Raw genomic sequence first — 25,000 nt, 5'->3', positions numbered from 1 at the left:
CCACGCTGAGGTATTATCACCGCCGTGAGGCTGCCTCTGGCACTCTGACTAAACTAGAAAGAACTTCACTGTCACGTCGCTGCACTATTCCTTACAACCACGGGAAATTATCCTAGTCTATTTTCGGCCTTCTTGGTTGTTTCTTGTCCCCACACCGCCAATAATGCATGTTTCGGGAGAGCTCAGGGCTAATGTAACCTCAAATCCTTACAATAGTGGGCACACAGCAGGCACACACAAATCTACGATTGAGCGGGCAAATGTACCTCTTGGTCTCGCAGTGATGTCAAGATTGTTTACTTTTCTCCTAGGGCCATGGCCCCAGTTTGGAACTGAGAAGGGAGTGTTGTCACTGACACAATCCAAGATGAGACCCATCAGGCTGAAAGAGACAGGAGAGGAACGCTTAAACCGGAATTCAGACTGTGAGAACCTGAGAAGGCCGGGAGGAGGGGCGCGGAGGGCGGCGGCGCGCTCGGGAGGGGAGCGGAAAGGGAGCGCGGGGCGTCAGGGCCCCCGGGTTGCTCACAAGTGGCTTCGGCAGGTGGCCGTGCCGGGTCCCGCCCTCCCCGGGCGCGGCGCGTGCGGGATCAAAGCTGCCGGCCACGGGCCGGCCCGGGAGCCGCGGGGAACCGGGGGTGAGAGCGTGGGATCGCAGGGTCCGGGAGAGGTGCAGAGAGGGAGCAGCAGAGGGACGCGAGACTCAGAAGCCGAAAAGACCACCCTAGACCCGGAGAACCCAGCAGAAGTCGCCTAGAGACCTAAAATTAAAAAAAAAAAAAAAATCAGAGCGAGATGGAGTTGCTGAGAAGCACTCAGACCCGAAAGACCAGAAGACTGACATGCCCAGGTCCTTGGGCCTGGGGAAAATGCGCTTAAGAACAGAAAATGTGAGGGAGAGAGAGGAGAGGAAAAGAAAGATCGGGAAGACCTGGCCCTCCCCCGCCGAGGGCGGAAAGGACCCCGGGCAGGGATCCCAGCTGCTTGTCCCTTCTCTGGGTTACGGAGGGTAGGACGTGGGTGTGTGTCGGGCAGCCAGAACCTCCCTGGCTAGAGGTGTGGGGAGGTATGAGGATCTGCCGAGTCAGGGACCAGTTCCGGAGCTTCTAGGGCGGCCGCGGAAACAAAACATTTTTGGTTGAAATGTTCAAGAAAAAAATAAGCTTGCTTGAGCTGGAGCCTCATCAATTTAATTTTCTCCTCGTTCAGAAGAAAAAAATAACTACTCGTGCATTGGCCGGGAATCGAACCCGGGCCTCCCGCGTGGCAGGCGAGAATTCTACCACTGAACCACCAATGCAGATAGGAAAGATCGTGCTAATGAATGTATCTGAATTGGTCCGAGGCGGAGCTAGCCATGCGCAAGCCTCTGCGTGTGGAAAGGGTTTGTAAAGGTGGGTGGAGCGCCAGGCCATTCTTTCTTTCCCTTGGATCCGGCCACCGGGCCATAAAATCATTCCATATGGCCAGGGGCGGCCCCACACCCGGGTGCAAACTGCCCCGGCCCTCGAGCCTCACGTGCAGGTGAGAAAAACTCAACCCCAATCCTGGTTCCCAAGGAGGGGGGCGGCGGGGCCTGCTGTGGCCACACATCTGTGCTCCCATTTGGCTGAAGTAGGGAAGGTGGGATGTACTGGGGGCCCTAATCCCAAATGGGAGCCCCCTTCTCAAGTCTGGGCCCCTCCCGCTCTGCGTTTGGCAAGGCAGCCTCTGTCAGAAAAACCGCTCAGGATGGGGAGGGCCTCTGGAAGGAGACTCCACTTTGACTCCACAACTACCTTCTGGCCTGGTTTGTAGCCCCTGTCTTTATGGTGTCCTTTCCCCATGTGTTCTTGTCATGCTAAATTTCGGTTTTACCTCCTCAGGCACTTCGTCCTGAAGTCTCTAAGTGTTGACACATCCTTCCGTCGAGGGTCATGCTCTTGGTTTGAGGTGGGTGCGGATCCCTTTCTTGTTCCTTTTGCAAATCTCACATCTTCCTGCTCCCCTACAGTCACTAGACGCCTCCAGAGGCAAGTAACTCCGGTGCGCTTGTGGTGAGGTTTTCCCCGTTAGCCATACTCCTGAATTTAGTCTTAAACCAAATACTTGTAAATGGAAAGATTTCTTCACTCCTGCTTATACTTGAAAAGGATTTTATACTTGCTTTTTCTAGAAGCTTCCTTTGCATCCCCGCCCCCCACCTTAGTCCAGCCACCCTCAAGGAAATCTGTTCTCGGGGCACACGCTTCAGTAATAGCCGCTTAATGACAGATCCTGCGTTCACTAGGTCTGCAGGGGTAAGCCACGGAGTGATTGTGGGAACTGAGTAGAAGAGAAGGTACCTGGTGAGCAGTCCCACAGCTACCCAATAGAATCCCGCAGACCTGCTCTGCGCCTCTAGGGGTTGCTCCTTCTGCCCAAGGCTGAAGAGCGCTAACATTTATTTCAGTGTTGGTGAGGCTGCAGTGAACCTCCATGAAATCTACTCTTCTAGGAGATCCCCAAATTTCATGTCTAAGCGAGTTGTGTCTCAATTCACTTAAACTCCCCCTAATATTCCCCTCCCTTCAGTTGAGTACCGCCTTCTTATACAGCCCTAAGGTCTTTAAACCACCAGCCCGTGGCCCCTTCCTTCCCTTGCTCCCACACTTGGGGCCAGTTCCTCTCCTTCCCCTCCCCCTCTAGTCCCCGCCTTTCCGGGAGCCTCGTGCCGGGGTCTTGGCCCTAGGCATCCTGGAGCAGAAGGGGGCGGGTCCGGGTCCTATCCCTCCTACCCTGCTGACGCAGGATATAAAGATCTAGGGACCACGCGTTGCGTCCACCGCAGGGTCCGGAGGCGCAATGGTCACTCGGGATCGAGCTGAGAATAGGGACGGCCCCAAGGTGAGAGGTGGGAAGGGAGGGAGCAAGGACCCCCTGTTCCCGCCAGAGGACTTAAAGGTCCTAACACTATGGGTTAGGGGTGAGGATGGAGACGCAGGACTGGAAGGACAGAGATGCTCGTGAGACCCAAAGAACCTGTATGAAGAGGACAGGGTCAGAGACGAATTTACGTGGGTGGCAGAAGCCGAGGTCTAGGGGTTTATGTTATAGTGGGCTGCGGCTTGTGGCCTGGAGAGCTCCGGAGAGTACCAGAATTTGGGCACCGTGGTCTATCCTAATGCTGGGGCGGGGGAGGGGGGATGGGTGGGAGCTGAGGCAGGTGGATTACCGCAAGTTCGAGGCTATGGAGTGAGCCCTATAAACACATAGCAAGCAAAAGAAACAAAACAACATATAAGTTAGAGGACAGAGCCCGTGGAGCAGGGCGGAGACAAAAAGAGGAGAGGATGTGGATGCTGTCCGTCAGTAAGCGGCTGTAAACCGCATCTGACTTACAGAGAAGACTTTTGGGTTCCAGAGGTGCGAGGCCGGGTGAGAGATTTTAGGAGAACCAGTGGCGACTTCTAGGCGACTGCCTCGAGGAGGTGTGGTCGTGCTCTGTGTCTCCCTTCCACTCTGGGCTACTAACTCTGATCCGTACCGTGAGGGTGGGGCAAAGAACGTCCCCAAAGTTCTTCGCTAATACGCAGAGACCACGCAAGATAGAGATGTAGAGAGAAGAGAGAGTCACAGACCGGAGACAAGAGGAGGAAGCAGAACTCAGAAGGGGCAGGGAGCGGGGAGAAGAGGGGGCGAGCCACTGAAATTCACCAACCCTGGGGCGCTGGGAAAGAGGCAGTGAGAGTGGACGAATGGACCAGCCCTAGGCAATCAGGGGTTGGGGGCGGGGGGGAAGGGACGCCGGGGGCTTTCCCAGCGGCAGGATCGGACGCTCGCGTGGCGGCGCTGAGTCTCGGTCCGGTCGGTCCGCTCTCCTTTTCCCGCTGGTCACAGATGCTGAAGCCGTTGGTGGAGAAGCGGCGCCGGGACCGCATCAACCGCAGCCTGGAAGAGCTGCGGCTTCTACTGCTGGAGAGGACCAGGGACCAGGTCAGTTCCACCGCCGACCCCAGGCCCTTTAGTGTGTCCCAGGACTTTCCACTGGGGTGGGGACATAAGCTGGAGTGATGACCCTGGTTCTAAGGCGTCCCGACCCAAGCCTGGCCTTTGAAATCCCACCCCACACCCCCTCTCGCTCTCAGAATTCGATCTTCGCCAACTTGCGGGTCTGTAAGTTTCCTGTCTGGCTGTGTAAACTGAGCTTCCAGCGTGCCTCAGTTTCCCCCTTTGGGTTTCTAAATGTCCTCATCTACCTCCTGCCCCCGGAGCAGCTAGCTTCAGTTCTGCGGTGGTTTTCACCATCCGGGTTGCTGTTTCCTACACACTCCTCACAAGTTGGGAAATGGTTCCAGTCCCTCAGGTTGGACAGTCTCGTCTCAGGGTGGGACAGGGACCTTTCTTGGTCACCTCCACATTCGGTTGCGAGTCATGGGGGCACCCGCAGCTCCCGTATCCGCCCCTCCCTTCTTCCCCCAGCCACTTTCCCCCTCTCTCCCCGCCCCTTTCTGTCTCTGCGCCCCGCCTCCCTCCGTATGTAGAACCTACGGAACCCGAAGCTGGAGAAAGCGGAGATTCTGGAGTTCGCCGTGGGCTACTTGAGGGAGCGAAGCCGGGTGGAGCCCCCGGGTACAGCGCGGGAGTTGGGGCAGCGGAGGGCGGGAGGGTGGGTGCGAGCCGGGAAGGCTCGGGCTGGGGAAGGGGCGGGCTCCGCGGTGGACTGGGGCTTGGGGGAACGGCCCGCTGTGCACCGAGGCGAGGTTAATGACACCTGCGCGTGTCTGTCTCTGTGTCTCTCTCGTTCCCCTCCTCTACACGTACATCTGGTCTCCCGTCTCTGTCTGTGCGCCCGTCTGACCTCGGGATCTCTGCGCCCCGCCCCTTCCCTCACCCCCGTTGGGCCCCTGCCCTGCCCGCCTATCCTCCCGCCGGCTGCACCAGGGGCTCCCCGGTCCCCAGGCCAGGACGCCGAGGCGCTCGCCAGCTGCTACTTGTCCGGTTTCCGCGAGTGCCTGCTTCGCTTGGCGGCCTTTGCGCACGACGCCAGCCCGGCCGCCCGCTCCCAGCTTTTCTCCGTGCTACACGGCTACAGGCGCCCCAAACCGCCCAGGCCAGAGGCCGTAGATCCAGGGCTCCCAGCGCCGCGCCCACCGCTGGACCCTGCTGCACCCATCCTTGGCCCCGCGCTGCACCAGCGCCCCCAAGTGCACCAGGGCGCCCCTAGTCCCCGCTGCGCTTGGTCCCCATCCCACTGCTCCCCTCGCGCCGGGGATGCCGGCGCGCCGGCGCCCCTCACCGGACTGCTGCCGCCGCCGCCGCCGCCTTACAGACAAGACGGGGCGCCCAAGGTCCCGCCACTCCCACCGCCCGCCTTTTGGAGACCTTGGCCCTGAGCTTTGGGGGGGCTGGGGCGGGGGTTGGAGATGGGGTAGAGACTCCAGCCAGAGGGCAGGAGAGGGATCCGAGCGAGGAGGGCAGCGGGGCGCGCGGGCTCAGCGCGCGGGTGAGATGTGGTTTATATTAGAGTATCTATATAAATATATATTTTCCTGTCCCTTTTCCCTGCCCCGCTACCCTGTGTGTAGGATTGTACCCTCTCTACCCTGGCCCAGTCCCTTCCCGAGTCCCTAGTGCATGGAATAAAATGGTTATTAAATCCCAGTGTGTCCCCTAGCCAGGGGCCTGCCTCTATATCGGCGTCACGCCCATACCCTCTCCCACCTTTAGGCCTGCTCTCCACGGCCCAAGCCTTGGGGCAGACAGGTAAGTAAGGAGCCGAGCGACAGATAGAGGTTGAGACTGGACTTGAAAATAAAGTGTGTGTTCTGTTTTTTAACGAAAGCCAAGAGAAGCTAAATAAAACCGACTCTGGTGGGATTCGAACCCACAACCTTTGAATTGCTTTCTCGTCACTAGAAGTCCAATGCGCTATCCATTGCGCCACAGAGCCACCTGGCGGGCGGCGCCCTCTCCCAGCATACGGAGACTAGCATAGAGAACAAGGGTGGCGCGGGAGAGTGTGCACAAAAACTGGGCGGAGCGTCATAGGAGCCGGAGGTGAAGGGCTCGGAGGCCGGCGGGAGCAGGTGTAGCCCACGCGTGAGCCAGGCTGGCACGAGGGTGGACGCAGGTGCAAGGAGCAGGGAGGGACAGTCACGGAATGTGAGCTCGCCAGCAGGGCACAGCTCAGGTTGCTCCTTGCGCTACCGAGCGCAGACTTGCGCGGTTCCCAGGCTTGATCCCACTAAATAAACGTGCTTTGTCATAAGTCTCTGTGTCTCCTGGTTCGTTTGTTTAGCCTCTTTACTAAGTCGTTCAGGGTCCTTGTGGCTCCTCATCCCGAGTTTGGAATACACAGCGAAAGAATTCGCGTCGGTTTCCGGTTGTGAAGCTTGCACAGCAGTCCTACTCTCTTAGGAAGACGACGGGTAATGGCACTCTTTGTGCGGGTAGCGTGGCCGAGCGGTCTAAGGCGCTGGATTTAGGCTCCAGTCTCTTCGGAGGCGTGGGTTCGAATCCCACCGCTGCCACATCAGAGTTTTTCTTCAGAGGCGCTCTGGTTACACTACAGAAACAGACACTGTTAAAATTATTAACTCGGCTGTTATTATTAAGGCGTCTAGTATTCAGTTTTATGACAACCATTGCTTTGCTAGTGTTTCAGCATTAGCTTTTTTTCTTTGGCTTGCCAACAGAGCGCTAGACCCATTGCGTATTCATACACAAGATGTGTAAGCAACCTTAAAAATGACCTGTTTAAACCTCTCCATTGTAAACATGCCTATACATATACATTGTATTGTATTGTATTGTATTGTATTTTGTATTGTATATTCAAGTCCAGCTCAGATCCCAATGCACGTAAATTATTTTCTATAAGTTCTACGTGACGGTCGGTAATACAGAGTGAAACTACTCAATATAAAAAAATAGATAAATTTCAAAGTTATTAAGTCGATTACAAAATAAAAAAAGCTAGGTTCCACCGAGATTTGAACTCGGATCGCTGGATTCAGAGTCCAGAGTGCTAACCATTACACCATGGAACCCCCTTCTCGCCTTTCTCTTCGGATATTACATACATTATTCTACATTCCATTTTGCGTATTATTCCATCTTTATCATTTACCGAAACAAAACAAAGCAATGGCATGAAAATGTGGTTATCGAGTACCTGAGATATGAATGCTTCTTGTAAACCTGAAGATTACAAAAGAAGTCCAAAAATTAAGTTAAAATTACTGATTTTAAAATACCAACTTAGAGTTAAAATAAGATTTTCAAATATTGTATTAATTGAAATATATTATTAAAAGCAATTTCGACAATTCCTTTTTACTCTTCTTTTTGTGGCTTTTAGGAAAATGAATCTCATATTTCTGGTTTACATAGACACTGCTCTTTTATTATCACTCTCCGGCATTCTGTTCCCAATTCACTTATCTACATCTCCTTTTAAAAGAAGTCAATCATTTTGTTAACACATCGCTCTCGTAAACAACATGACAGCGGCGTTTTGTGGGTAGAATTTTACAAAAAGAAAAAGCAGTGCGCCCGAACAGGGACTTGAACCCTGGACCCTCAGATTAAAAGTCTGATGCTCTACCGACTGAGCTATCCGGGCTCTTGCGCCTAATTTGCACTCTTATCTAAAAGAGTATTCTACCTAAATGACAAAGGACGTACTTTCGCGTCTAGGACCCTGACATTAGGCCGCCTACCTGTTAAGGCCGGCGCCTCAGGGGTCTGTCTAAGACGGTAGCAGGGGCGGGAGCCGCGCAGGCTGGACTCCCGAGGCGCCCAGACCGGCCACGCGGGGCCGCTGCTGGCTACGGGTTGCTCTGGTCCAGCCTATCTTTCGTCCCTCGCCCTTGTGACCTAGATCCCGGCTCCTAGGGCACGTGGGTTGCCTCCCACGGTCTAGCAGGCAGGCTGAGGGCATTGAGCGTAAAGAATGTCACACGGGGGCCTCCAGATGCTGCCCAGCAGGCCTCTCCATTCACTAGGCAGGCCCTGTTCCACGGGCACCATAGAGATCGGGAATACCAAAACCTGGGGACAGAGAGGGGACTAGGCTTGAGGAAGAAACGGGTGTTTGGGTGGCAGGATGGAGACCCTGACCACCTGCCGCAAGCTGAGAGGAGCGTGCTGTTTACTTGGTTGTTGCTGAGGTCACGTGTGACTTATGGGTTGGTGCAGTTTTCCGACGTAGGGTGTGATTCACATGGTTGATTCACATGTAGGAATTCTGGTGCTCTCGTGCCCGTTTCTGGTTTGGAAATAGGAGGAAAAGGGTCTGGGCGGAAACAGGGGAGAGGGTGAACGTGGGCCTCCGGAGGTTAGTCAAGCCTCTGATCAGGCAGAGGGTAGTGTCCCAGAACACACGCGTCACCTCCTCCCTGTCTCCCTCTCGGCATTTGGTTCCTCCTCTCTTCTTCCCTCCCTCCTCGATGGACCTAGTCTCCTGATATCCATCTGGATGAGCCAGCCAGAGGGACCGGCTGTGTCAGAGGCAAGCAAACAAGTATTAGGGTGCCAGACTGTGGGCGGGGAGAGTACTCCTGAGCTACCAGTGAAGCTCCCGGTGAGAAAGAGAGAGAGAGAGAGCGAGCCCAGGAACATCTCAGAGCTGGGCCCTTCTCCAGGCTCACTCTCCCCCAACCCCTAGCCTTCTTCGGCCCAGGAGACGACCCTGCTCTGCCTGTAGCTCACCTTCTCTGGGCCAGCTACTGTTTTTGGGTCATCGGGTCCCACCATGGCAGTTTACCGCCTGTGTGTAACCACTGGTTCCTACCTGAAGGCTGGCACACTGGACAACATCTATGCTACTTTGGTGGGTACCTGTGGTGAGAGCCCCAAGCAGAGGCTGGATCGTGTGGGCAGGGACTTTGCCTCTGGATCGGTGAGTACACAGGAGAGATCGGGGACCTCTAAGGAACAGACCTCACTCCCGGGGAACCTGATGGGGCTGAGGATTACTCTGGCTGGGTTCCTCAAGTCTTGCTGAACTCAGGATGATGACCATAACTTTATCACCATTTCGTTTGTGGTCCCTGCCTTTTGAATGATGAGACAGGGCTGTGGAGAAGGAGCACTTATAAGCGGCTCTGGGGACTTTCCCTGGCTTCCTGGCTCCTCCTCTAATTTATTGCTGCTGCTGTTGTTGTTGTTAGTGGTTTTTCCAGACAGGATTTCTCTGGGCAACCTCGGCTGTCCTGACGCTCACTCTGTAGACCAACCAGGCTGGCCTCGAACTCAGAGAACTGCCTGGTTCTGCCTCTTGAGCGCTGGACTTAAAAGTCTGCGTCACCACTGCTTGGCCCTGCTCCTCCCATTAATGACCCTAGAATTTTGCCAAATAGCTTCCTCACTTTGACCATGGATTTCCTGTTCTCTGGAAGGGGTCTGCTTCCCCTTTTTCAGCTGCTAGGAGAATTTGCCCTACATAAAAGTGCCCTATTAGCCAAGGAGGCTAGGGATGCTAGCAAAACTCTTCACAGGCACTAAGTGTGGTGTCTGTTTCTACATGCAGACAGGCTCTTTTTCTCATTCATGCAAAGGAGCCACATGGATCAACAACTGCCCAGGCTTATTTACCAGGATAAGTGGAGGTTCTAATGCGCCTTTCCTAGTGCAAAGCCGCCGCGGTGGTTCCTTCTCTCACTGTCTTGCTTGCGCCTCCATCTCTCCAGGTTCAGAAGTACAAGGTGCGCTGCGCTGCAGAACTGGGTGAGATCTTGCTGCTGCGCTTACACAAGGAGCGCTTTGCTTTCTTCCGTAAGGACCCCTGGTACTGCAGTCGCATCAGCGTCACTGCCCCAGATGGCACAGTGACTCACTTTCCCAGCTATCAGTGGATTGAGGGCTACTGCACCGTGGAGCTGCGGCCAGGAACAGGTGGGCCAGGGCCAGGGACTGCACAGTACTGCAGCAGCTTCTTTTGGAATTAGGAATCGAGTCTCTCAGAACTCAGGGTGTAGGGAATAGGACTGGGGTTAGGAATGCTGGGATCTAAAAGTAGATAACTTCTGATAAAGAGCATTGTTAAACCCTGACATACAAGGGCTTTCTGAGTAGTGTTTCTTCCTCTGGAGGCACACACAGGCGGGCACACACAGGCAGGCACACACAGACAGGCACACACAGGCAGGCACATACAGACAGGTACACACAGGCAGGCACACAGAGACAGGCACACACAGACCGGTACACACAGACAGGCACACACAGACAGATACACACAGACAGGCACACACAGACAGGCACACACAGACAGGCACACACAGACAGGCACACACAACAGGCACACACAGGCAGGCACTATAGACAGATACACCAGATGCAGACAGATACTCTCACACCAGGCAGCTGAAAACCCATGGCATCCCGCTGCATTTCTCTAGAATATGTTTCTTTGGAGCACAGAAAGTAATTAACATACAAGCTAGATTTCAACAGGTAGAAAAGTCATGGGTATTTAGAGAATTTAGCTGCAAAGACCCTGTGCCCTACTTCCTTCTAGCTTTTCTGAAGTGTCTGGGAAGTGAGTTAGGCTCTCTTGTTGAATTTTGGATTTCAAGAATACTGGTGTGAACTCTTTCTGCTTCCAGAACTGTCTGTTCCACAGAGGCAACACTAGGGTTGCACTGTGTGTGTGTGTGTGTAGGGGGGTGATATGTCTCAGAGGTGAGAGATGGGTACTCTGTGTTAAAGTGAGGCAAGTGAACACTATCACAGCCAACAAAGCACTTTTCATGACTTTACTATCAGTCCCCACTCGCCATCAGAGAACATGGTGACTTTATTAAAATGCATTTATTCAGCAGTTATCAAGTATATACTATGAGCACGATGCCAGGCACCAAGTCAGACCCTGGAGGACTACAATGAGTGGGACGTGACTGTGGTCCTCGAGGAGAGTATTATCTAGACAGGAGACAGACACGCACAGTTAGGAATATGGCAATGGCTCCAAACCCATGGGGATGGACAAAGAGTGTGTGACATTCCCCAAGTAATGCACATGGAGATAGCATAGACCAAGACTTAGAGAGTTCAGACACATTGTCAGTAGGAAGCAGTTTGAAAAGAGATTGATATGAAGACTGGTTTTCATTCCGTACAGCAAGAACCATCTGTCAGGATTCCCTCCCCCTCCTTCTGGATCACAGGAAACGGGAACTCCAGGCCCGCCAAGAATGCTATCGGTGAGGACGGCCTACTTTGACTTTTAGCCGTATCTTTATTCTGATTTCAGCCTTACTCAGATTGTTCCTAACTCTTGACTTCAGTTAAAACCGTGGGACCTCAATTCCGATCAGCACTGTCTCTCAAACTTAATTCCACTCTTGAGTCTGGACCCAGACTACCAATATCCACAGTCACCTTGGACTGGGAACATAGCTGTGTCTCAGGAGTTGAGAACTTGGCTACCATTCTCTAGGTCTCAAGTTTGATCCCTCACACACTCACATAAACCCCAAATCTGCTGGGTCGTGGTGGCACAGGCCTTTAATCCTAGCACTAGGGAGGCATAGGTAGGTGTATTTCTGTGAATTTGAGTCCAGCCTGGTATACAGAGAGAGTTCCACGTTAAGCAAGGCACAGAGAGATTCTGTCTTGAAAAAAACAACCCCCCCCCCAAAAAAACAAACCCAAAACCCTGCTAACAACAACAAAACAACCCCCCCAATCCAACACTTATCCAAGACCATCAAATTGTCAGTCTCATCCTTTGATTGGCCCTGATGGAACCCAGGTCCCCATATTGGAAACAGCACTAAATTTACCAATCTTAGTGCCCCCTCAAACTCATCAGGTAGCCCAGGCTGGCCTATCTCAGCCTTCCGATTGTCCGAATTCCCCGTGTGTGCCATCACACTCGGTTTATCTTAATAATAACAGAAGCTCATATCTGGGGCTTAGGGATGTGGTTCAGCCGTACAGAATGTGCTTAGCACACACAAGATCCCGAGTGTCGCTCCCTATCTGAGGTTCAGTGCCTTCACAGAGAAAATCCAATTCTTCGTCACAAAGCCAGAAAGCAGAGAGCTGCAGTGGTCACCTGAAGTCATACTTTTAGAAGCTAAGGATTCTGTTTATCCCAAGATGACCCTACCTCTTTGCCTCCTCCCCTGGCAGCTGGAAGATCTATGCCCCTGGTTTCCCTCGCATGCTGGATGTCAGCAGCTTTGAGGAGATGGAGTCAGATCAGAAATTTGCCTTGACCAAGACAGTGCCTTGTGCGGACCAGGATGACAAGTAAGAACCAACGCTTGGAAAGGGGGTGGAGGGGCCTGGCGGCATGGAAGGGGGTATCGGAGCCCATGAGGAGGACAGTTTTATTCACCTCTCAGGAGCGCAGGGCTGGGGGAGGGGGAGGAGGCAGTGATGGTCCTGAAGTGTTTGTGGAGACGAAAGCCCTCCCTTCCTTCTGACTGGGAGCGGGGGCGGGGCGAGACTGAGGAAAGGAATTGAGGGGGACAGGCTCCGGGCCCACCGACTGGTTTCTGTCCTCTCTACCTGCCTCTCCGCAGCCCTGGGAACCGGTACCTGCCCGGCTTTCCCATGAAAGTTGACATCCCGTCCCTGCTGCACATGGAGCCCAACATTCGCTACTCGGCCACCAAGACGGCCTCGCTGATCTTCAATGCCATCCCTGCGTGAGCGCGTTGCCTCCCCTGCCCTTCTGCCCACTGTTCCTTCTTCCCTGCTCCTGCCATGGGCCCTCACAGGACAGGCCCCAGCCCTTCTCTCTGCACCATTTCCCCTCCCACAGATCTTCCTCTTTCCTTCCCCTAGGTTCCCTTAGCCTTGTCCTTGGGTCCCTATGCCTTTTCTTCAGGGCACTTGCTCTGGGCAGAGCATGGGTCTCAGGGACCATAGGAAGTACAATAGAGAGGCTCTGTCCTTAGTCTTGAGGAGGTGAAGCCAGACCATGTCAGGATCAACTCCAAAGCCCATATTTTCTGGATGTTTAAGTTTATTTTTCTTTTTTTTTTGTTTTGTTTTATTTTTTGAGACAGAGTCTCTCTACATAGCCTGGCTGTCCTGGAACTCACTGTGTAGACCAGGCTGATCTTGAACCCTCAAAGGAGTTCTGGGAATAAAGGCCTGTACCACCATGTCCTGCCTATTGCAACTTTAATTTTTACATAGTCTCTGGACAGTTGTCTGAAGGGTAAAATGACCCACTTACACGGACATCATAAGTCTAAAATTTATGATTTTTAAAAAATGTATGTGTGTATCTATGTGAGTGCTTGCCATAAGTGTGCAGGTGCCCACAGAGGCCAGAAAATGGCATCAGATCAGTTACAGGTGGTTGCCAGCTGCTCAATGTGTGTACTGGCTATTGAACCCAGGCTCTTTGAGAGAAGCTAGCACTCATAATCACTGAGCCATTGTAAGTTTTAAGGAAAGGCAAGTGAGATAATGCCAAGCACAAAATCCCTTGATAGAGAGTCCCTTCAAGGAGATGCCTTTTGGTAGAAGGAATCCACAGGACCACTAAGGAGGCATGCATATGGTTAATGAGCTGTCGAGGTGTTCATGATCAGTTTAAGTCAATGGCTAGAATGTTCAGTGTGTAAGACCAGAGGGAGGAGTCCGGTAGCCCCTGGATACAAGAAGACAGAGGCTAGCTGGGTTTAGGGTGTGACTCTTAGTTAGAAGGGCTGGATTGAAACAAGCCTGGCAGGGAAGAGATGAGAGGACAGCAAGTGACGGCTCAGTCCAGGGTGGGGACAGTGAACCAAGGGTTCTGGGAGAAAACTCATCTGGAGTTGCATGTGGAGGCCCAAAGGAGGACAAGACAAGAACTGGGTCTTCACTTCCGGCATTTGTGGCAGGCCCTTGAGAGAGAAAGTGTCTTTTTGCTTATTTGCCTCCTCAGCCTCTGCCTTCATGACTGAGTGCTTCTGGGTTTTCTCCATAGCTCAGGGAGGCCTTGAGAGTGTGATCTTCCCACATTAGCCAGATGAGTAGCCGGGACTATATATAGGTTTGCGCTACTAGGCTCAACTCCGCCTAGTTTGTTTGGTTGTGCCTGGAAAGTACTCAGCAAATGTTTGTGCAGTAAGTGTGCCAGCACTTAAAGTGAGCATAGATGACCTTGACCTCGGGTCTGTAAGGTCACGAATCCGCTCCCACCCTCTGCCTTCCTCAGCTGTCCAGACTCTTGCACAGCTGTCCATATGACCCCTTGCAACACACCTTCCTGTTCCGAGCTCCATCCCCTTTCCCTGAGTTCAGCTCATTTGGTAGGTGCCCATGAGGAGATGGGCATGGCAGGGGGCACAGAGCCGAGTCCTTTTCCTAAGGAACTCACAGTAGGATGGGAAGTAACAGATGCACAGGGAATTGCGAGGTTTCATGGCATGTGGGGCTTTGTCTTATAGGCAGAAAGGAATTATGGAAGGTCTAAGAGATCTTAGAAGTTTGAAGAAAGCAGGTCAAAACACCAGTGATGGTGGGCCACTTCTGCCCACAAGCTCCGTCTTTCCACTCAGGGATGGCTGGGTTTGGAGCAGGACCCTGAAGTCTGCAGGGTTTCACTTGAATGCTAGACTTTTCTCCCATGTGGGTTGTTAGGCACTTAAATTGGGGAATGGCCCTATTGTCTCTCTCCAGGCTGGGCAAAGTGACTCCTACAGCGCCCCAGTTCAGCTCTCACCTTCTCCTGTCCCTCAGATCCCTGGGCATGAAGATTCGCGGTCTGTTGGACCGAAAGGGCTCCTGGAAGAAGCTGGATGACATCCGGAACATCTTCTGGTGCCACAAGACCTTCACTTCAGGTGTGCAGGGCCAGGCAGGGGGTGCCGGTCTTTTACTGTATGCCACGCTCATGCCAGCTGCTGGATTCCAACGGGCTGGGCTCCTGGTTTCATCACTGGCATCCCTCAGTTTCCCTCAGGAGCCCAGGAACCTCCTTAGGCAAGGACAGGAGAGAGGATATAGAGAAACTCTACTCACCCACAAGAGACTCATGGTCATTTAAGAAGTCCTGATTTTGGTCAGGGCCATGTGACTCCCTTCCCTACTCCTACTACCAGGTGTTCTGGAATTTGGGGTCAGAAAGAGAGAATTTGGTTCTCATGCCAGCACTGCCACTAGAGTGGGCAAGCCACACCGCCATACGGGCTCTCAGGGTCCAGTACCAACTGCAGATGTAGATCTGTACACCTCGTACTGTTCCTGGGGGGAGAACTGAAGCCGTAATGAGGAGCGAAGGGCTGGGCAGGACCAGAGTTTGGAAGGTAGTTTCCAGACCTACTGGTTCCCTCTCTTGAACACTCCCCCCCCCCCAGAGTACGTCACAGAGCACTGGTGTGAGGACAGCTTCTTCGGGTACCAGTACCTGAACGGTGTCAATCCTGTCATGCTCCATTGCCTCTCCAGCTTGCCCAGCAAGCTGCCTGTCACCAGTGACATGGTGGCACCTTTGCTGGGACCAGGCACCTGCCTACAAACAGAGCTAGAGGTGGGTGAGGGCCTTGGCAGTGGACCTAACAGGAGGGAGGCAGGTGGGTTGCCATTGTGGACTAGGGCTGTATGTGGAGGGTAGAGGTGGAATGGTCCCAGTCTGTGGGCCCCATCCACAGGGCAGACCCGTCTGCTTTTCAAGAACAGATATGGAGGAGGCCCAGGTGGGATTTGGGATGGTTTGAGGCCTGTTTTAGGGTCTCAGAGATCCCAAGTGTTGAAGCCAAAGATAGCTGCTTTAGGACAGGCCAGCCACAAGACTGGCAGGTGTAGCAGGAGCAATGACAAAGAATGAGGAACTCTGAGGACCGGAGCAGATGACAGCCTAGTCTCTGTGGCAGCCAAACCCTCAGACATTCTCCAAGGCTGGGGCCATGGTTGGTAAACTCATTGAGTATTGTTTTTCCTGTTGTTGGATACACTGAGGTCAGGTCTCAGGAGGGGATTCCTTCCGAGCTGAGAGAGTAGGATGGACAGGTATTGGGGGAGGAGCAGAGGAAGTCGGTTTGTCCAAGCCCAGAGGCCGGATGAGGGATTCCACAATGACAGATTCATCTAGACCTCATTCCGGGCATTCTGGGAAGGGTGCGGTACTGAGCGTCGGCCTTTAGTGCAGGTAGCAAGAATGGCTGAATCTCAAGCTGGGGACCTTCTGTTGCAGAGAGCAGAGAGGGAAGAGAGACGCGGCGAAGGGGCGGGGGCGGGGCGGGGCGGGCGGGGCGGGGCGGAGGGCTTGTTAAGTCTCTGTGTGCCTTCTGTAGAGGGGGCATATTTTCCTAGCGGACTACTGGATCTTGGCGGAGGCCCCTGTCCATTGCTTAAACGGTCGCCAACAGTACGTAGCAGCTCCGCTGTGCCTGTTGTGGCTCAACCCACAGGGGGTTCTGCTGCCGTTGGCCATCCAGGTGAGCCTGGGGCCAGACTTTTGGGGGTGGAGCCTCAGGCTAACAGGCTTGAGCCACACCTCTTACTCTCCTCGCCCGCAGCTCAGTCAGACACCAGGACCGGAGAGCCCCATCTTTCTACCCACTGACTGCGAGTTGGACTGGCTGCTGGCCAAGACGTGGGTGCGCAACTCTGAGTTCTTGGTGCACGAGAACAACACGCACTTTCTGTGCACGCATTTGCTATGCGAGGCCTTCTCCATGGCCACACTGCGTCAACTGCCGCTCTGTCACCCAATCTACAAGGTCGGCGGGACGCAGGGTCCGAACTAAAGGGGGCGGGGCATCCAGGCCGACCCTGACCTTCGGTTCACATGACCTCGTTCCTTTCGCAGCTCCTGCTTCCCCACACTCGCTACACGCTGCAGGTGAACACCATCGCGAGGGCCACGCTGCTCAACCCAGAAGGCCTCGTGGACAAGGTACAGTCTCCCCGCCACGACCATAAGGCCCCGCCCCTAAGCGTGCTTTGCCCCGCCCACAAGTTTTGCTCTCGCGCGCAAGACCCCTTGTGTAATCCTCTCCTGCCTCTTCCCATAAGCCACGCCTCTTTGCAAGTCTTCTGTTTGCCCCTCCCCTAAGCCTTGACCCAGCTGGCTACTCCCAGCAGTGGGTTACACACCCTCAAAAGTAGGTTCGATGGGCTAGTCGACCTTAGCTCAGCCTGTTCCGGGCTGATCCTGAGATCTCACAGCTCCTGGGTCGTCACTCTTGTAGTGATCAGTACCTCAAGGTCCCCTCCCACGCACACCGTAGGTCCTCAATCCGAGAAGCCTACGTTAAGCAGGCCCTTGTGAGTATTTGATCTGTGGTCCTTGACTGCATGATAAATCGCACACGCCCGTCCCTGAGCTGAGCCATTAGTCCCAGCAGATCTCCGGGCACTGTGGGTGGGGTGTGAGCCAGTTTGGGAAGTCCAGCTGTGTGCTGTGTCCCCAGGTCACTTCCATCGGTAGGCGCGGCCTCATCTACCTCATGAGCACAGGGCTGGCCCACTTCAGCTACACGGACTTTTGCCTTCCGGATAGCCTGCGGGCTCGCGGGGTCCTGAACATCCCCAACTACCACTACCGGGACGATGGCCTGAAGATCTGGGCGGCTATAGAGAGGTGTGGGGACCCTCAGGTCCTTCCAGCCACCAAGGTCTCGGGGCCCAGGGGGCAATGTGGACTCCTGCGTTCATGTCAGTTGGCGCTCTTGAGGCCTGAGTCTCTAGGTGTTCTCAGACTCCACCCAGCATAAGAAATTCTCAAGAGTAGGAACTGGCAGACAGTTCCCCTGTGCCATAGCAGGTGACTGTGAGCCGCGATGGAGGGAGGGAAGGGGCACCTTGTCCCGAGGGATCAGAGGGTCAGGGCTTGTGGAGGCAGGCAGGGCTTCTTTTCCAGAGTGCTGGACAGGGAGGGAACAGAATGATGTTCCCCTTCATTGCCACCCAGGGAGGAGACCCAAAACCTCCTTGATTTTGGGGGGTGGGGGACTTACCGGGAGTCTAGGCAGTGGTTCCTGCTGGATCTGGGGGTCCACTGAACTCACTTCTCTTTGGGGCTCCTAATGGTAGACTCTGGCCACCTGCTTCTGCCCTCCCTGAGTGTCAGTGGGCCTCCCCAGCTGGCCTCGGCCCAGGCTCCCGCCCACTCCTCACTCCAGAGGCACCAGCAGTTTTGTCTTGCAGGTTTGTCTCTGAGATCGTGAGCTACTATTATCCCGACGATGCCTCGGTGCAGCAGGACTCTGAGCTGCAGGCCTGGGTGGGTGAGATTTTTGCTCAGGCGTTCCTCGGCCGGGAGAGTTCAGGTACCTCTCTCTGTCTTCATCCACACCACTCACAAGCTCTTGCTCATCCAGTTCTCATCCTTACCTACCTCTACTGTATCAGTCGGTTCTTATTACTGAAATCCACACTAATAAATTGCATTTAATGTGGTACTGGGGATTGAACCCAGGGCGTCACTCATGCCAAGCATAGCACTTCCCTATCTTCTGACATGGCTTCTCTCGACTTCTGTTCCTTTTTCTTTTTTTTTAAAGTTCTTTTTTTATTTTTCTTTTATTGAAAATACTTTTAAAATTATTTGGTTCAATTGATTCTTTGTGGATCTGACATCATGCATTCTGATCCCACATATCTCCCTGTCCCCTTGCATCCTCCCTTTGCCCGAGCAACCTCCCCCGAAAACATCACCTTCTGTTCCTTAAATGCAGTGTCAAGCAGGTGTCGCACACCACCCTTCCTTCCTTAGTATTCTCTCAGTCTCAGGGAAGATGAGACCCCTTGTTCCCCGTGGACCTAACTCTTGTCTAGCCTGCCTCCGAGACTCCTGTCTGGGCATCTCTAATGGCAGGAACCTTTCTTCTGTTACTCCTCCATGGTGAATTTCCAGGTTCAAAAACCAACACCGAGCCGGGCGGCGGTGGCGCACGCCTTTAATCCCAGCACTCGGGAGGCAGAGGCAGGCGGATCTCTGAGTTCGAGGCCAGCCTGGTCTACAAGGGCTAGTTCCAGGACAGGCTCTAGAAACTACAGGGAAACCTTGTCTCGAAAAACCAAAAAAAAAAAAAAAAAAAAAAAAACAACCCAACACCGCCTTTTCCAAAGAATGCTCTCTCATGTTGTTTTGAGAAAGGGTCTCACTATATAGTCCTTACTGGCCTGGAACCAGGCTGGCCTTAAACTCACAGAGATTCGCCTGCCTCTACCTCCTGAGTGCTGGGATTAAAGGCCTGTGCTACCATGGCCAGCTGTTTTTATTTTTCTAATCCTTTTTTATATGTTTGTTTGGTGTGTATAGGTGCACAACAGCGCATGTATAGGTAACTTAGCTCCTCCTTCTATTGCATGGATCCCAGGGACTGCATTCAGGGATCAACCTCTGATGACCCTTACCCACTGAGCCTTCTGTCTGTATTGTATTAAAGTGGCTCAAATGCCCAATTTCCTTTACCTTGGCCCGAGTCTCAGTAGGGACATGGTTTTTAGGTGACTGATTATTTCAGAGGGTAGTTTCAAGTTACCTCCAAACAGACAGCTGTTGCAGTCCTATCCAGAAGGGACTTTGTACTTTTTCATCTTTTTAGACAAGGTTTTTCAAACATATAGGACAGCGGAGTACGTCTTAGTGACCCTTTACCTGCCTACCAGATCCTGCAATATTTTGCCACATTTGATTAATCTGTTGCTCTGACTTCTGGAGTTTGTTTCTTTTAGACAGCATCTTACTGTGTAGCCCTAACCAGCCTGGAACTCTGCATGTAGATCAGGGTAGCCCAGGCTTACAATTTACAGCGCTCTGCCTGCCTCTGTGCCCTACGGAGTACTGGAGCTGAAGGCGTGTGCCACCACACTTAGCCCACAGTCCCATTCTGATAACTTTTTGTAGTTCTGGGGCTCAAACTCAGGTTCCTACATGGTAGACAAGTGTACCACTGAGCTAAGCACACTTAGCCCTACGCTTAACAGAAGTGTCAGCCTTCATCAATGTCACCCTCACAGTTGGTCCACATCCCCCCTCCCACCCTTTGCCCTGTTTTCCTCCACTGATCCAGCTGGGATAGGAGCCAACCAAGTACCACATTTTACTTAAAGATTCTTTACTTACAGCAGCAGCTTTTGGAGTTCCTTTGTTATTTATTTGCCTTGATTTTTTTTTTTTTTTTACAAGGTCTCACTGTTGTTCTTACTGGCCTGAAGCTCTGAATGCAGATCAGGCTGGCCTCAGACGCTCAAAGATCTGCCTTCCTTTCCCACCCTCGTGCCAGTGCACGCCAGGCACCCTGCTTTTTATAGTTCCACAACATGGAGCTATGGAAAAGCCCAGGCTCGTGCTGGGCAGTGTGTCACCTTTGAACGTATCTAATTGCTCTCTCCTGTGTGACCCATCTTGTTCCTGTCTTGTGTGGTTTTTGTAAACGGGAAGGAATGTAGAAAGGTTGCACATTTTTGGCAAGAATATTTCTCAGGCGAGGCTGCCCTGGCGCTTTGCATCACATTGCGAAGCGGCTGATGTCAGCTTGTCTCGACAGTAACAAGACCAGGAGTGATTTCTAGGTTGAGGTGACGACACTCAGATTTCTCTCGGGTATTTTAAAGGCTGACCTTTCCCTGTGTTTTGCAAACTTACTGTTAATCAGGATCCTGGCTGCTTTGTTGCCCTGACACATTTGTCTCCTATAGACTCAAACTGAGATTTAATTACTTTTGCGTCAGCCCCCTCTGTATTAAACTTGTCTATGAGTCTATACACTACAGTGCTTTTCAGAGTGGCCACAGCTCTTCCAGTGCAAACTTGCCCTGGATTTTTTTTTTTCCCGAGACAGGCTTTCTCTGCGTAGCCCTGGCTGTCCTGGAACTGGAACTTGTTCTATAGACCAGGCTGCGCTTGAACTCAGAGAGGTCCATCTGCCTCTGTCTCCTGAGTTCTGGGATTAAAGGTGTGCTCCCCCTGCCACTCGGCAAAACTTCTGCTCTTAATGGAGCTTTGGGGGGAGATAGAGATGGCCAACAAACATGTCAGAAGACTATGAGTATTAGGGAAGAAACCAGAATCTCACTAGGGAGAATATTTCATACAGAGAGCCAAAGAATGACTGACTGCGGAGCTAGAGCGGGGGGGGGGAGATCTCAAGGGGTCGAGGATATTAATTGAGGTGAGAATACTCAGGCAGTGGGTACAGTAAGTGTCAGGCCCTGGGGTCTGGCTGTACCGGTGTGTTTGAGGATATCACAAAGGCGGGGTAGCCAGAGTAGATTAAGTAAAGGGAAGAAAGAAGGAGCAGAGAAAGTGAGTAACAGAGGGACTCTTTAGAAGGTTCTAGTGAAAGGTGACATCATGTGACTTATGATGTGTGTGTGCGCACGCGGTGGGGGTCAAATTCAGGGCCTTGATATGCTCTACACCCCTCCAACTCCTGATTTAGCTCCACAAAGGAAAAAGGTGGAAGTGACAGGAGAGATGGTGGCTGGAAAGTGTGGCGGTCAGGGAAGATGGGCTTCTGGAAGTCTTTGCTGATAAAAGTACAACGTGAGGTAAGAGGAGGTGTGAGCACCAGCTGGATAACAAATACAGCTGTCTTGCCAGACATGGTGGCACATGTCTTTAAACCCAGCACTCAGGAGGCAGAGGCAGAGGCAGAGGCAGGTGGATCTCCTCCACGAGTTTGAGGCCAGTCTGGTCTACAGAGTGAGTTCCAGGATTTCTAGAGCTTCAGAGAGACCTTGTATTGAAACAAACAAACAAACAAACTGGGCGCTGGTATCTTGGGCCTTTAATCCCAGCATTTAGGAGGCAGAGGCAGGAGGATCTCTAATTTGAGGCCAGCCTGATCTACAAATCAAGTTTCAGCCTGGGCTATTACATAAAAAACAAAACAAAACAAAACAAACCTGTCTTGGAAAAACAAAACAAACAAAAAAGTACAGTTGTCCCTTGGCATCTGAGAGGTATCAGTTACACACACACACACACACACACACACACACACACACACGTACCAAAATCCATGCTCTTGTCTCTGGGATGTTTACTTTCTCCTTAAGACCCACACTGGTGTTTAGCTAATACTGGTTCAAGTCTCCTATCTTGCTTTATTAAACTTGACTGTGATTGCACTCATCAGAGCAAGTGAGTAAAGCCATGGACCTGGATGAGGTTTGTGTGGTGCAGAGAAAGGAAGATGGAGAACTGAGCTCAGCCCGACAAGGTTCTCCCCTGCTGCTCACTTATTTACCGACCTATTTATTTTGAGATGTGGTCCCATATATCTCAGATTGACCTTAAGCTCAATAAGTAGCCAAGGATAACCTTGAAATGGTCTTTTTGCTTCCACTCTGGAATGCTGGGATTACAGTCATATGCTACCAATACTGGGTTTGTGCTGTGCTGGGGATCAAATATTAAAAAAAAAAAGAAAGAAAGAAAGAAAAAAGGAAAAAAATTCTACCATGGAAGCCATGCCCCAACCATTCTGCATTATCTTTGAAAATGATGTTTTAATTGCTCTATTTATTTTTGATGTTCATTACATTTATTCATTTTGTATGTGCATGTGTATGATGTACATGTGTGAGTAAAGGCATGTGCACCATGGCACATATGTGAGGTCAGAGAACTACTTGCCGAGCTGGTTCTTCCCTTTCACCGTGTGCCCCTTGTGGTCAAACTCAGGTGCTCTGGCTTGGTCAGCAAGGCCCTTCACCCATTTTTCTGGTCCTTTTTTGTTTTTGCTTGTTTGCTTTTCTTCTGAGATGAGATTTCACTGCAGTGCCCAATCAGCCTTGAACCCCAAGGTTCAAGCAGTCCCACTTCAACTTCCCAAAAATCTGGGACTAAGCTGGGTGGTGGTGGCACACACCTTTAATCTCAGCACTCTGGTGGCAGAGGCAGGTGGATCTCTGTGAGTTCGAGGCCAGTCTGGTCTACAAAAGCTAGTTCCAGTACTGGTTCTGTTGGACTCTAGCGTCCAAACACCGAGGAGGATTCGCCCCCAGAGACCACCTCTCACACCACAGCTGATGCAAAAGCATGAGGATTTCATTAATTCTGTCATGACAGGGTCCCTCAGCATTCGGGAAGCCAAGAGACCCCAACTAGCTGGTACAGGCTACTTTTAAAGGAGAAGGGCATAGAAGCAAGGGGGGTTGTGATTGGCTTTTTCGAAAGGGCTATTACCAATAATTGGCTGGAGAGCTGTTGCCAGATCAGATGAGGTAAGAGGTCATTTTGACCCCGTTTCCCAGGGGACTGAATCAAAACATACATATATGGGTAATTGTTCAGGAACTGAGTACGTGCATGTGTAGCTGTTAGGTCCTTGGTTCCCAGGGGAGGAGGGGAAGCACTATGGCACAGAGGCTGAGAGGATTCAGAATTGTCAGAAATGGCTTCAGAATTGTCTTAAAGTCTTACAGTTCCAAAGCTACAGAGAAACCCTGTCTCGAAAAACAAACAAACAAAAACTAAAATAAAAGTCTGGGACTGTAGATGTAGCCTCTATACTTGGTCTCTGTCAACTTTCTCTACTCCTGTTCTTAAGTCTTGCTTATGCCTCAGCCAGGGTGGAGATAGGGACTCCTCTTCCCCAGACGATGTGGCCCCAGCTCAGATTTCTGTCCTGTGTATCTATCTCCCCTAGGTTCCAAACTCTCCTCATGGTGCACTTTTCAGTAACATCCTCTGTGGCAATCATCTCTTCTGCTAAGCCAGGCAGAGGATGCTCAGCTGGCTGTATCTAGCGCGGATATTGGTTCCATGAGTGGAAGTAAACCATTAACTGCTAGTGTGGCCTAGAGATGGAAGTGCCTTCCAGGTCAGAGAGAGGCAGCTTGATGCTGGCTCTGTCCCGAGCCTGGTTTTCATCATTTCTAGTCTAGCGACCAGATCCTATCCGGATCCCCTCCAAAGACCAGAGCCTTTGGTGGTGTCCATGCCGGCGCTAATCTTAGACTTAGGATAGTTGTAGCCCATGTCTAGCCCTTAATCTTTCATTCTTCCCTAGCGGTCAGCCCCTGCCCTGAGAAACCCCCAGGATTCCAGCACCTCCCATCCACATCCACACCCTCTTCCTTTCCTCTCCACACCCAGGCTTCCCAAGCCGGCTGTGCACTCCAGGAGAGCTCGTGAAGTATCTCACTGCGATCATCTTTAACTGCTCCGCCCAGCATGCTGCAGTCAACAGTGGGCAGGTAAGGCTTGGGAGAGCAGGCCTAGGGGCACTGGGCCACCCAATGTGTTAGGTTCCAAAGGTGGATTAGGCTTGGCAATGGACTTGAGGTCAGAGTTCTGGTTGAGTGAATGGGTGGATCAGGGTTGGGGTGGGATTACGATTGCCACTGAGGTCGGAGCAGTGACTGGGTGGGGTGAAGGGCTAGTGTTGAGTGATGGCTGGGTGGAGCTGCTTCCAGAGGTACAGTGGCGACTCTGGGAAGCTTCTATTGGGAACACAACTGACCTTGGCAAGAACCGGCTACGTAGAGCATCAAGTTGCTTCAAGACACGCCAGCCCAAGGCCTTTGTCTAGAATTGCCTCCTCTCTGGGTTCCTCCCTTCAGGGTGACTCACTCCACCCCATCTTGGAACACTGGGTGGAGTATGACAAGGGGTGAGCTGTTCTTGTGGGGCTTCTGGGACTTCCCATAGTCCCCTCACTTCTCAACTTTGAGATCTGGGGTCAGGAATGATAGGAGCTTATGCTCATCCAACTGGGGTGTTGGGGATCTCTCCATAGCATGACTTTGGCGCCTGGATGCCCAATGCCCCATCGTCTATGAGGCAGCCCCCACCTCAGGCCAAGGGGAACACAACAATGAAGACTTACTTAGACACCCTCCCGGAAGTGAACATCACCTGCAGCAACCTTCTTCTCTTCTGGTTGGTCAGCCAGGAGCCCAAGGACCAGGTGTGTGCGTGGAGGAGTGGGACAAAGGTTGGGCGCTGCAGAGACTAGGCAGCAAAGCACTCTGGAGGAAGAGGGTCAGAAGCCATTTATGTCCGCTGCTGAGATGTCTTGAGAGCCTTTTCGTCTTCACAGGAAATGATACTTGACCTCCAAGGACACACATAGAAGCAAATGCCACTTTAGTGCTGGGTTCTGACTTCTGTGTAATTTATAAGTCA

At 52.4% G+C, this 25,000-nt stretch overlaps 2 protein-coding genes and 5 non-coding genes across 8 annotated transcripts in view; 3 read left to right on the top strand and 4 right to left on the bottom strand.

Annotated features, from left to right (window-relative positions):
• Window positions 1-1,229: 1,229 nt before the first annotated feature.
• On the bottom strand, window positions 1,230-1,300 carry Trnag-gcc. The gene has a single exon. It is a non-coding gene; the product is annotated as a tRNA-Gly (tRNA).
• Window positions 1,301-2,823: 1,523 nt separating this feature from the next.
• On the top strand, window positions 2,824-5,354 carry Hes7 (hes family bHLH transcription factor 7). Of its 2 annotated transcripts, none has more exons than XM_038327564.1 (4): window positions 2,824-2,865; window positions 3,859-3,954; window positions 4,503-4,590; window positions 4,903-5,354. In XM_038327564.1, the coding sequence occupies exons 1-4, from the start codon at window positions 2,824-2,826 to the stop codon at window positions 5,352-5,354; spliced, it is 678 nt and encodes a 225-aa protein (XP_038183492.1). The 2 variants fall into 2 exon arrangements, with proteins under 2 accessions (XP_038183492.1, XP_038183490.1); XM_038327562.1 differs by having other exon boundaries at window positions 4,888-5,354.
• Window positions 5,355-5,824: 470 nt separating this feature from the next.
• Trnar-ucu lies at window positions 5,825-5,911 on the bottom strand. Its single transcript is given in 2 exon segments — window positions 5,825-5,860; window positions 5,875-5,911. It is a non-coding gene; the product is annotated as a tRNA-Arg (tRNA).
• Window positions 5,912-6,409: 498 nt separating this feature from the next.
• Window positions 6,410-6,491, top strand: Trnal-uag. The gene has a single exon. It is a non-coding gene; the product is annotated as a tRNA-Leu (tRNA).
• Window positions 6,492-6,938: 447 nt separating this feature from the next.
• On the bottom strand, window positions 6,939-7,010 carry Trnaq-cug. Its single transcript has one exon. It is a non-coding gene; the product is annotated as a tRNA-Gln (tRNA).
• A 502-nt stretch (window positions 7,011-7,512) lies between these two features.
• Trnak-uuu lies at window positions 7,513-7,585 on the bottom strand. The gene has a single exon. It is a non-coding gene; the product is annotated as a tRNA-Lys (tRNA).
• A 1,116-nt stretch (window positions 7,586-8,701) lies between these two features.
• Window positions 8,702-25,000, top strand: part of Aloxe3 (arachidonate lipoxygenase 3) — a 21,886-nt gene continuing 5,587 nt past the window's right edge. The window contains exons 1-14 of the mRNA XM_038327561.1: window positions 8,702-8,863; window positions 9,654-9,858; window positions 11,087-11,168; window positions 12,103-12,222; window positions 12,498-12,623; window positions 14,653-14,756; window positions 15,270-15,442; window positions 16,206-16,349; window positions 16,431-16,634; window positions 16,724-16,810; window positions 17,328-17,497; window positions 18,064-18,185; window positions 23,969-24,069; window positions 24,612-24,782. Coding sequence (XP_038183489.1) covers window positions 8,717-8,863; window positions 9,654-9,858; window positions 11,087-11,168; window positions 12,103-12,222; window positions 12,498-12,623; window positions 14,653-14,756; window positions 15,270-15,442; window positions 16,206-16,349; window positions 16,431-16,634; window positions 16,724-16,810; window positions 17,328-17,497; window positions 18,064-18,185; window positions 23,969-24,069; window positions 24,612-24,782 — 1,956 coding nt within the window. The 5' untranslated portion in view covers window positions 8,702-8,716. The remainder of the gene's footprint in view (window positions 8,864-9,653; window positions 9,859-11,086; window positions 11,169-12,102; window positions 12,223-12,497; window positions 12,624-14,652; window positions 14,757-15,269; window positions 15,443-16,205; window positions 16,350-16,430; window positions 16,635-16,723; window positions 16,811-17,327; window positions 17,498-18,063; window positions 18,186-23,968; window positions 24,070-24,611; window positions 24,783-25,000) is intronic.

Source organism: Arvicola amphibius, chromosome 4 (genome assembly GCF_903992535.2).
Source record: "Arvicola amphibius chromosome 4, mArvAmp1.2, whole genome shotgun sequence".
Taxonomy (NCBI): domain Eukaryota; kingdom Metazoa; phylum Chordata; class Mammalia; order Rodentia; family Cricetidae; genus Arvicola; species Arvicola amphibius.
This window is presented reverse-complemented; position numbering and strand designations above follow the sequence as displayed.

Bases quoted from the DNA above. Each gene is read 5' to 3' on its own strand.
- Hes7 (XM_038327562.1), top strand. From the start codon at position 2,824: ATGGTCACTCGGGATCGAGCTGAGAATAGGGACGGCCCCAAG. The intron at 2,866-3,858 runs GTGAGAGGTGGG...CGCTGGTCACAG, and splicing joins AGAATAGGGACGGCCCCAAG to ATGCTGAAGCCGTTGGTGGA. The intron at 4,591-4,887 runs GTACAGCGCGGG...CGCCTATCCTCC, and splicing joins AAGCCGGGTGGAGCCCCCGG to CGCCGGCTGCACCAGGGGCT.